Genomic DNA, 12,516 nt, shown 5'->3' with positions numbered 1-12,516 from the left:
GTAGTAACACATCCTTTTACTGTGTCAATATGTAGTATCACATCCTTTTACTGTGTCAGTATGTAGTAACACATCCTTTTACTGTGTAGTTACACATCCTTTTAATGTGTCAGTGTGTAGTAACACATCCTTTTACTGTGTCAGTGTGTAGTTACACATCCTTTTACTGTGTCAGTATGTAGTAACACATCCTTTTACTGTGTCAGTATGTAGTATCACATCCTTTTACTGTGTCAGTATGTAGTAACACATCCTTTTACTGTGTAGTTACACATCCTTTTACTGTGTCAGTGTGTAGTAACACATCCTTTTACTGTGTCAGTGTGTAGTTACACATCCTTTACTGTGTCAGTATGTAGTAACACATCCTTTTACTGTGTCAGTGTGTAGTATAACATCCTTTTACTGTGTCAGTGTGTAGTATCACATCCTTTTACTGTGTCAGTGTGTAGTTACACATCCTTTTACTGTGTAGTTACACATCCTTTTACTGTGTAGTTACACATCCTTTTACTGTGTAGTTACACATCCTTTTACTGTGTCAGTGTGTAGTATAACATCCTTTTACTGTGTTAGTGTGTAGTATAACATCCTTTACTGTGTCAGTATGTAGTATCACATCCTTTTACTGTGTCAGTATGTAGTTACACATCCCTTTACTGTGTCAGTGTGTAGTTACACATCCTTTTACTGTGTAGTTACACATCCTTTTACTGTGTAGTTACACATCCATTTACTGTGTAGTTACACATCCTTTTACTGTGTCAGTGTGTAGTTACACATCCTTTTACTGTGTAGTAACACATCCTTTTACTGTGTCAGTGTGTAGTTACACATCCTTTTACTGTGTAGTAACACATCCTTTTACTGTGTCAGTATGTAGTAACACATCCTTTTACTGTGTCAGTATGTAGTAACACATCCTTTTACTGTGTCAGTATGTAGTAACACATCCTTTTACTGTGTCAGTATGTAGTAACACATCCTTTTACTGTGTCAGTGTGTAGTATAACATCCTTTTACTGTGTCAGTATGTAGTTACACATCCTTTTACTGTGTCAGTGTGTAGTTACACATCCTTTTACTGTGTAGTTACACATCCTTTTTCTGTGTCAGTGTGTAGTTACACATCCTTTTTCTGTGTCAGTGTGTAGTTACACATCCTTTTTCTGTGTCAGTGTGTAGTTACACATCCTTTTACTGTGTAGTAACACATCCTTTTACTGTGTCAGTATGTAGTTACACATCCTTTTACTGTGTCAGTGTGTAGTAACACATCCTTCTACTGTGTCAGTATGTAGTTACACATCCTTTTACTGTGTCAGTGTGTAGTAACACATCCTTTTACTGTGTCAGTATGTAGTAACACATCCTTTTACTGTGTCAGTGTGTAGTTACACATCCTTTTACTGTGTCAGTGTGTAGTTACACATCCTTTTACTGTGTCAGTATGTAGTAACACATCCTTTTACTGTGTAGTTACACATCCTTTTACTGTGTAGTAACACATCCTTTTACTGTGTAGTAACACATCCTTTTACTGTGTAGTAACACATCCTTTTACTGTGTCAGTGTGTAGTTACACATCCTTTTACTGTGTCAGTATGTAGTAACACATCCTTTTACTGTGTCAGTATGTAGTAACACATCCTTTTACTGTGTCAGTATGTAGTAACACATCCTTTTACTGTGTCAGTGTGTAGTTACACATCCTTTTACTGTGTCAGTATGTAGTAACACATCCTTTTACTGTGTCAGTGTGTAGTTACACATCCTTTTACTGTGTCAGTATGTAGTAACACATCCTTTTACTGTGTAGTTACACATCCTTTTACTGTGTAGTAACACATCCTTTTACTGTGTCAGTGTGTAGTAACACATCCTTTTACTGTGTCAGTAACATTCCGAGCCGTTGGTCAGGGCTAAATGAGTGTTGGAGCCGTTGGTCAGGGCTGAATGAGTGTTGGAGCCGTTGGTCAGGGCTAAATGTGTGTTGGAGCCGTTGGTCAGGGCTGAATGAGTGTTGGAGCCGTTGGTCAGGGCGTTGGTCAGGGCTGAATGAGTGTTGGAGACGTTGGTCAGGGCTGAATGTGTGTTGGAGCCGTTGGTCAGGGCGTTGGTCAGGGCTGAATGAGTGTTGGAGCCGTTGGTCAGGGCGTTGGTCAGGGCTGAATGAGTGTTGGAGACGTTGGTCAGGGCTGAATGAGTGTTGGAGCCGTTGGTCAGGGCTGAATGTGTGTTGGAGCCGTTGGTCAGGGCTGAATGAGTGTTCCAGCCGTTGGTCAGGGCGTTGGTCAGGGCTGAATGTGTGTTGGAGACGTTGGTCAGGGCTAAATGTGTGTTGGAGACGTTGGTCAGGGCTGAATGTGTGTTGGAGCCGTTGGTCAGGGCGTTGGTCAGGGCTAAATGTGTGTTGGAGCCGTTGGTCAGGGCTGAATGTGTGTTGGAGCCGTTGGTCAGGGCTGAATGTGTGTTGGAGCCGTTGGTCAGGGCGTTGGTCAGGGCTGAATGTGTGTTGGAGCCGTTGGTCAGGGCTGAATGTGTGTTGGAGCCGTTGGTCAGGGCGTTGGTCAGGGCTGAATGAGTGTTGGAGCCGTTGGTCAGGGCTGAATGTGTGTTGGAGCCGTTGGTCAGGGCTGAATGAGTTTTCCAGCCGTTGGTCAGGGCTGAATGAGTGTTGGAGCCGTTGGTCAGGGCTGAATGAGTGTTCCAGCCGTTGGTCAGGGCTGAATGAGTGTTCCAGCCGTTGGTCAGGGCTGAATGAGTGTTCCAGCCGTTGGTCAGGGCGTTGGTCAGGGCTGAATGAGTGTTCCAGCCGTTGGTCAGGGCTGAATGTGTGTTGGAGCCGTTGGTCAGGGCTGAATGAGTGTTGGAGACGTTGGTCAGGGCTGAATGTGTTTGGAGCTGTTGAAAAGCATCAGTCTGTTCTGGACGTTCAGGGCCTGTTCTTGTTTTGATTCCTGACACAAATCAAATGATTCATGCCTGGTCCTTTTACCAACGTAATGTGTCACACTAGTGAAAGTAAAAACAGAGCTTTAACGCAACACACCCACCTACTGGTTGTGATTGGATAGAAAAATTCTCTCTCTCTCTCTGCTCTCTCTCTGCTCTCTCTCTGCTCTCTCTCTCTCTCTGCTCTCTCTCTGCTCTCTCTCTGCTCTCTCTGCTCTCTCTCTGCTCGCTCTGCTCTCTCTCTGCTCTCGCTGCTCTCGCTCTGCTCTCTCTCTCTCTCTCTGCTCTCGCTCTGCTCTCTCTCTCTGCTCTCGCTCTGCTCTCTCTCTGCTCTCTCTCTGCATAAGGGGATGTTTTGGCATTGGAGACATGTTTACATTGCCAAAGCAAATATTTTTGTCTGTATACAATGTTGTAATGATGTGCAAATAGTTAAAGTACAAAAGGGTAAATAAATAAACAGTTTTTATTTACAATGGTATTTGTTCTTCACTGGTTGCCCTATTTTTGTGGTAACAGGTCACACATCTTGCTGCTGTGATGGCACACTGATATTCCAGCCAATATATATGTGAGTTTATCAAACTTGATTTTTTTTTTCAAATTCTTTGTGTGTCTGTGTAAGCTGAGGGAAATATGTGTCTAATATGGTCATCCATTTGGCAGGAGGTTAGGAAGTGCAGCTCAGTTTCCACCTCATTTTGTGAACACTGTGCACATAGCTGGTCTTCTCTTGAGAGCCATGTCTGCCTACGGCGGCCTTTCTCAATAGCAAGGCTATGCTCAATGAGTCTGCACATAGTCAAAGCTTTCCTTAAGTTTGGGTCAGTCACAGTGGTCAGGTATTCTGCCACTGTGTACTCTCGGTTTAGGGCCAAATAGCATTCTAGTTTGCTCTATTTTTTTGTGAATTCTTTCCAAAGTAATTATATTGTTGTTTTCTCATGAATTGGTTGGGTCTAATTGTGTTGCTGTCCCTGTGCTCTGTCGCGTCTGTTTGTGAACAGAGCCCCAGGATCAGGCCAGGTGCCGCAGACTGTTCTAGTGCCCTCTCCAATTTGTTGATATATAGACTTGAAATCTGACGTTTACATACACCTTAGCCAAATACATTTAAACTCTGTTTTTCACAATTCCTGACATTTAATCCAAGTAAAAATTCCCTGTTTTAGGTCAGTTAGGATTACCACTTTATTTTAAGAATGTGAAATGTCAGAATAATAGTAGATAATTTTTTATTTCAGATTTTGTTTCTTTCATTCCCAGTGGGTCAGAAGATTGCATACACTCAATTAGTATTTGGTAGAATTGCCTTTAAATTGTTTAACTTGGGTCAAATGTTTCAGGTAGCCTTCCACAACCTTCCCACAATAAGTTGGGTGAATTTTGGCCCATTCCTCCTGACAGAGCTGGAGTAACTGAGTCAGGTTTGTAGGCCTCCTTGCTCGCACACGCTTTTTCAGTTCTGCCCACAAAGTTTCTATGGGATTGAGGTCAGGGCTTTGTGATGGCCACTCCAATACCTTGACTTTGTGGTCCTTAAGCCATTTTTCCACAACTTTGGAAGTATGCTTGGGGTCATTGTCCATTTGGAAGACCCATTCGCAACCAAGCTTTAACTTCCTGACTGATGTCTTGAGATGTTGCTTCAATATATACACGTAATTTTCCAGCCTCATGATGCCATCTATTTTGTGATGTGCACCAGCAAAGCACCCTCGCAACATGACGCTGCCACCCCCGTGCTTCATGGTTGGGATGGTGTTCTTCGACTTGCAAGCCTCCCCCTTTTTTCCTCCAAACATAACGATGGCCATTATGGCCAAACAGTTCTATTTTTGTTACATCAGACCAGAGGACATTTCTCCAAAAAGTACGATCTTTGTCCCCATGTGCAGTTGCAAACCCTAGTCTGGCATTTCATGGCGGTTGTGGAGCAGTGGCTTCTTCCTTGCTGAGCGGCCTTTCAGGTTATGTCGATATAGGACTTGTTTTACTGTGGATATAGATACTTTTGTACCGGTTTCCTCCAGCATCTTCACAAGGTCCTTTGCTGTTGTTCTGGGATTGATTTGCGCTTTTCGCACCAAAGTACATTCATCTCTAGGAGACAGAACCAGTCTCCTTCCTGAGCGGTATGATGGCTGCGTGGTCCCATGGTGCTTATACTTGCCTACTATTGTTTGTACAGATTAACGTGGTACCTTCAGGCATTTGAAATTTGCTCCCATAGATGAACCAGACTTGGAGGTTTACCATTTATTTTCTGAGGTCTTGGCTGATTTCTTTTGATTTTCCCATGATGTCAATCAAAGAGGCACTGAGTCTGAAGGTAGACCTTGAAATACACCCACAGGTACACCTCCAATTGACTCAAATGATGCCAATTAGCCTATCAGAAGCTTCTAAAGCCATGACATAATTTTCTGGAATTTTCCAAGCTCTTTAAAGGCACAGTCAACTTAGTGTATGCAAACTTCTAACCCACTGGAATCGTGATACAGTAAATTATAAGTAAAATAATCTGTCTGTAAACAATTGTTGGAAAAATTGCTTGTGTCATGCACAAAGTAGATGTCCTAACAGACTTGCCAAAACTATAGTTTGTTAACAAGAAATTTGTGGAGTGGTTGAAAAACTTCCGACTTCAACTGCATGTTAAAGAAGGTGGGGCTTAAGCTGCATCCCTGTCTCAACCCACGGCCATGTGAAAAGAAATCTTTCTCTCCCTCTCTCCCTCTTTCCCTCCTCCTGCAGAGCCCTAGCTGAACGGCTTGTTGACAATGAAGTCTCTTGTGATGGTTGTGGCTGGCGTGTCTAATTTACATATATCTGACGAGCAGCCTAGGAATTAGCGGTGCTGAGTTCCCCCATGAATAACGCCTCCTTTCTCCCTCCCAGACATCCCCCTGATCCGCTCTGCCATAGTGAAAGAACTTCACATTAGCTCAGCTTGGGGCACCAGCTAAATAGCTAACAACTGGTCCAACCAGGCCAGAGAGTTGTGTGTTATGTTGACATTTCAGTATAGGGAATCCTAAAGTATATGGGGAGTAGGGGGTAGTACTGGTAAAATATGACCCTATCCTCTCCCCCGTATCGTCCCCCCTCATCCTCTCTGGGATGAAGAACCCTTTTGGAATCCTTTTTCTAAGAGCGTGTGGCCCAGTCCGTTTCTAGGCACAGTCCGTTTCTAGGCCCAGTCCGTTTCTAGGCCCAGTCTGTTATGTTGTTTACCTTGACTCAACTACAGACTAACTGGAGAGGTTTCCCAGCCGCTGGGCCTAGCATAGCACAGACATGAAGTGCACACACACACACACACACACACACACACACACACACACACACACACACACACACACACACACACACACACACACACACACACACACACACACACACACACACACACACACACACACACACACACACACACCCCTCCCCCCCAGCCATTGGGCCTAGCATAGCACAGACATGTAGTACACACACACACACACACACACACACACACACACACACACACACACACACACACACACACACACACACACACACACACACACACACACACACACACACACACACACACACACACACACACACACACACACACACACACACACACACAGTTGTGTTGTGACAAGGTAGGGTTGGTATACAGAAGATAGCCCTAGTCCATATTATGGCAAGAACAGCTCAAATAAGCAAAGAGAAATGACAGTCCATTACTTTAAGACATGAAGGTCAGTTAATACAGAAAATTTCAAGGACTTTGAAAGTTCCTTCAAGTGCAGTCGCAAAAAAAACAAGAGCTATGATGAAACTGGCTCTCATGAGGACCGCTACAGGAAAGGAAGTCCCAGAGTTACCTCTGCTCTAGAGGATAAGTTCAGAGTAACCAGCCTCAGAAATTTAGGTCCAAATAAATGCTACAGAGTTCGAGTAACTGACACATCTCAACATCAACTGTTCAGAGGAGACTGTGTGAATCAGGCCTTCATGGTCGAATTGCTGCCAGGAAACCACTACTTAAAAGGACACCAATAAGAAGACGACTCTTGCTTGGGCCAAGAAACACGAGCAATGGACATTTAGACTGGTGGAAATCTGTCCTTTGGTCTGATGAGTCCAAATTTGAGATGTTTGATTCCAACCGTCGTGTCTTTGTGAGACGCAGAGTAGGTGAACGGATGATCTCCGAATTTGTATTTCGCACCGTGAAGCATGGAGGAGGAGGTGTGATGGTGCTTTGCTGGTGACGCTGTCTGCGATTTGTTTAGAATTCAAGGCACTATTTAACCAGCATGACTACCACAGCCTTCTGCAGCGATAAGCCATCCCATCTGGTTTGGGCTTAGTCCCACTATCATTTGTTTTTCCACAGGACAATGACCCAACACACCTCCAGGCTGTATAAGGGTTATTTTACCAAGAAGGAGAGTGATGAAATGCTGCATCAGATGACCTGGCCTCCACAATCCCCCAATCTCAACCCAATTGAGATGGTTTGGGATAAGTCAGACCGGCGAGTGAAGGAAAAGCAGCCAACAATTGCTCAGCATATGTGGGAACTCCTTCAAGACTGTTGGAAAAGCATTCCAGGTGAAGCTGGTTAAGAGAATGCCAAGAGTGTGCAAAGCTGTCATCAAGGCAAAGGGTGACTACTTTGAAGAATCTAAAATCTAAAATATATTTTGATTTGTTTAACACTTTTTTGGTTACTACATGATTCCATATGTGTTATATCATAGTTTTGAGGTCTTCACTATTATTCTACAATGTAGAAAATAGTAAAAACTAAGAAATAACCCTTGAATGAGTAGGTGTATCCAAACTTTTGACTGGTACTGTATATACATGATCACAGTCTTCACAGTTAACAGTTGGTTTAGAGTTCAGGATTCCAGACGTACGTACATTGTCACAGTCGTCACAGTCCGGTAGTCCAGCTTTCTGAATTGATCTCTTGACCTCCAGGGAGAAGTTGTCAAACTCTGGTTTGACCGTCCGGAGCAGCGTGACTGTGTTGAGGGCAGAGTACGCCTGTCGCGCCTCACTGTCGTACCTATCCCCTCGCTTCCACGAGCCGTTGCCTAGGAAACCAAACAGGGAGAGATGAAAAAGAGGTGACATTTTTGACATGTTGAAAAGTTTGTCTATAACCATTACATTTACATTTAAGTCATTTAGCAGACGCTCTTATCCATGTAGTGCAGCCCTCGGCATGGAGATGTGCATAGTGGGAAGGTCTTTACAAGCATTACAACATGGCCAAGCATTACAACATGGTTGTATATATGTAGGGCTGGGAACAACAGAGTATATATGTAGGGAACAACAGAGTATATATGCAGGGCACAACAGAGTATATATGTAGGGCACAACAGAGTATATATGTAGGGCACAACAGAGTATATATGTAGGGCACAACAGAGTATATATGTAGGGCACAACAGAGTATATATGTAGGGCAACAACAGAGTATATATGTAGGGCACAACAGAGTATATATGTAGGGAACAACAGAGTATATATGTAGGGCACAACAGAGTATATATGTAGGGAACAACAGAGTTTATATTTGGGAACAACAGAGTATATATGTAGGGAACAACATAGTATATATGTAGGGAACAACAGAGTATACATGGTGGGAACAACAGAGTATATATGTAGGGCTGGGAACAACAGAGTATATATGTAGGGAACAACAGAGTATATATGTAGGGAACAACAGAGTATATATAGTGGGAACAACAGAGTATATATGTAGGGAACAACAGAGTTTATATGTAGGGAACAACAGAGTATACATGTAGGGAACAACAGAGTATATATGTAGGGCTGGGAACAACAGAGTATATATGTAGGGAACAACAGAGTATATATGTAGGGAACAACAGAGTATATATGTAGGGAACAACAGAGTATATATATAGGGAACAACAGAGTATATATGTAGGGCTGGGAACAACAGAGTATATATGTAGGGCTGGGAACAACAGAGTTTATATGTAGGGAACAACAGTATGTATGTAGGGAACAACATAGTATCTATGTAGGGAACAACAGTATGTATGTAGGGAACAACATAGTATATATGTAGGGAACAATAGAGTTTATATGTAGGCAACAACAGAGTTTATATGTAGGCAACAACAGAGTTTATATGTAGGCCTGGGAACAACAGAGTTTATATGTAGGGCTGGGAACAACATAGTATATATGTAGGGAACAACATAGTATATATGTAGGGAACAACAGAGTTTATATGTAGGGAACAACAGAGTTTATATGTAGGGAACAACATAGTATATATGTAGGGAACAACAGAGTATATATGTAGGGAACAACAGAGTATATATGTAGGGCTGTGAACAACAGAGTATATATGTAGGGCTGGGAACAACAGAGTTTATATGTAGGGAACAACAGAGTATATATATAGGGAACAACAGAGTATATATGTAGGGCTGGGGGCCACAGAGTATATATGTAGGGAACAACATAGTATATATGTAGGGAACAACAGAGTTTATATGTAGGGAACAACAGAGTTTATATGTAGGGAACAACATAGTATATATGTAGGGAACAACAGAGTATATATGTAGGGAACAACAGAGTTTATATGTAGGGAACAACAGAGTTTATATGTAGGGAACAACATAGTATATATGTAGGGAACAACAGAGTATATATGTAGGGCTGGGAACAACAAAGTTTATATGTAGGGATCAACAGAGTATATATGTAGGGAACAACAGAGTATATATATAGGGAACAACAGAGTATATATATAGGGAACAACAGAGTATATATGTAGGGCTGGGGGCCACAGAGTATATATGTAGGGAACAACAGAGTATATATGTAGGGCTGTGAACAACAGAGTATATATGTAGGGCTGGGAACAACAGAGTTTATATGTAGGGAACAACAGAGTATATATATAGGGAACAACAGAGTATATATGTAGGGCTGGGGGCCACAGAGTATATATGTAGGGAACAACAGAGTATATATGTAGGGCTGTGAACAACAGAGTATATATGTAGGGCTGGGAACAACAGAGTTTATATGTAGGGAACAACAGAGTATATATGTAGGGAACAACATAGTTTATATGTAGGGAACAACATAGTATATATATAGGGAACAACAGAGTATATATGTAGGGCTGGGAACAACAGAGTTTATATGTAGGGCTGGGGGCCACAGAGTATATATGTAGGGAACAACATAGTATATATGTAGGGCTGTGAACAACAGAGTTTATATGTAGGGCTGGGGGCAACAGAGTATATATGTAGGGAACAACAGAGTATATATGTAGGGCTGTGAACAACAGAGTATATATGTAGGGCTGGGAACAACAGAGTTAATAATAATAAATAATAATAATATATGCCATTTAGCAGATGCTTTTATCCAAAGCGACTTACAGTCATGTGTGCATACATTCTACGTATGGGTGGTCCCGGGGATTGAACCCACTACCCTGGCATTACAAGCGCCATGCTCTACCAACTGAGCTACAGAGGACCACAGTTTATATGTAGGGAACAACAGAGTATATATGTAGGGCTGGGGTCACAGAGTATATATGTAGGGCTGTGAACAACAGAGTATATATGTAGGGCTGGGAACAACATAGTATATATGTAGGGAACAACATAGTATATATGTAGGGAACAACAGCGTATATATGTAGGCAACAACAGCGTATATATGTAGGGAACAACAGAGTATATATGTAGGGCTGGGGACAACAGAGTATATATGTAGGGAACAACATAGTTTATATGTAGGGAACAACATAGTATATATGTAGGGAACAACAGAGTATATATGTAGGGCTGGGAACAACAGAGTATATATGTAGGGCTGGGAACAACAGAGTATATATGTAGGGAACAACAGAGTATATATGTAGGGAACAACAGAGTATATATGTAGGGAACAACAGAGTATATATGTAGGGCTGGGAACAACAGAGTTTATATGTAGGGATCAACAGAGTATATATGTAGGGCTGGGAACAACAGAGTATATATGTAGGGAACAACAGAGTATATATGTAGGGCTGGGAACAACAGAGTATATATGTAGGGAACAACAGAGTATATATGTAGGGAACAACAGAGTATATATGTAGGGAACAACAGAGTATATATATAGGGAACAACAGAGTATATATATAGGAAACAACAGAGTTTATATGTAGGGAACAACAGAGTATATATGTAGGGCTGGGGGCCACAGAGTATATATGTAGGAAACAACAGAGTATATATGTAGGGCTGTGAACAACAGAGTATATATGTAGGGCTGGGAACAACATAGTATATATGTAGGGAACAACATAGTATGTATGTAGGGAACAACATAGTATGTATGTAGGGAACAACAGAGTATGTATGTAGGCAACAACAGAGTTTATATGTAGGGAACAACAGAGTATATATGTAGGGCTGGGGGCCACAGAGTATATATGTAGGAAACAACAGAGTATATATGTAGGGCTGTGAACAACAGAGTATATATGTAGGGCTGGGAACAACAGAGTTTATATGTAGGGAACAACAGAGTATATATGTAGGGAACAACATAGTATGTATGTAGGGAACAACATAGTATGTATGTAGGGAACAACAGAGTATATATGTAGGCAACAACAGAGTTTATATGTAGGGAACAACAGGGTATATATGTAGGCAACAACAGAGTTTATATGTAGGGAACAACAGAGTTTATATGTAGGGCTGGGAACAACAGAGTATATATGTAAGGAACAACAGAGTTTATATGTAGGGAACAACAGAGTTTATATGTAGGGAACAACAGAGTTTATATGTAGGGAACAACAGAGTTTATATGTAGGGAACAACAGAGTTTATATGTAGGGAACAACAGAGTTTATATGTAGGGAACTACAGAGTTTATATGTAGGGAACAACAGAGTATATATGTAGGGAACAACAGTTTATATATGTAGGGAACAACAGAGTATACATGTAGGGAACAACAGAGTATATATGTAGGGCTGGGAACAACAGAGTATATATGTAGGGAACAACAGAGTATATATTTAGGGCTGGGAACAGAGTATATATGTAGGGAACAACAGAGTATATATGTAGGGCTGGGAACAGAGTATATATGTAGGGAACAACAGAGTATATATTTAGGGCTGGGAACAGAGTATATATGTAGGGAACAACAGAGTATATATTTAGGGCTGGGAACAGAGTATATATGTAGGGAACAACAGAGTATATATTTAGGGCTGGGAACAGGGTATATATGTAGGGAACAACAGAGTATATATGTAGGGAACAACAGAGTATATATTTAGGGCTGGGAACAGAGTATATATGTAGGGAACAACAGAGTATATATTTAGGGCTGGGAACAGAGTATATATGTAGGGAACAACAGAGTATATATGTAGGGAACAACAGAGTATATATTTAGGGCACAACAGAGTATATATGTAGGGAACAACAGAGTATATATTTAGGGCACAACAGAGTATATATGTAGGGAACAACAGAG

At 41.6% G+C, this 12,516-nt stretch overlaps 1 protein-coding gene across 1 annotated transcript in view; it reads right to left on the bottom strand.

Moving 5' to 3' along the window:
• Positions 1 to 12,516, bottom strand: part of LOC124033433 (atrial natriuretic peptide receptor 3-like) — a 147,500-nt gene that overhangs the window by 105,884 nt on the left and 29,100 nt on the right. The window contains exon 3 of the mRNA XM_046345468.1: positions 7,876 to 8,051. Within this exon, the coding sequence (XP_046201424.1) occupies positions 7,876 to 8,051 (176 nt within the window). The remainder of the gene's footprint in view (positions 1 to 7,875; positions 8,052 to 12,516) is intronic.

The sequence above is a fragment of the Oncorhynchus gorbuscha genome, linkage group LG04 (genome assembly GCF_021184085.1).
Source record: "Oncorhynchus gorbuscha isolate QuinsamMale2020 ecotype Even-year linkage group LG04, OgorEven_v1.0, whole genome shotgun sequence".
Classification (NCBI taxonomy): domain Eukaryota; kingdom Metazoa; phylum Chordata; class Actinopteri; order Salmoniformes; family Salmonidae; genus Oncorhynchus; species Oncorhynchus gorbuscha.
The sequence above is the reverse complement of the archived record's forward strand: the minus strand, read 5'-3'. Positions and strand labels throughout refer to the sequence as shown.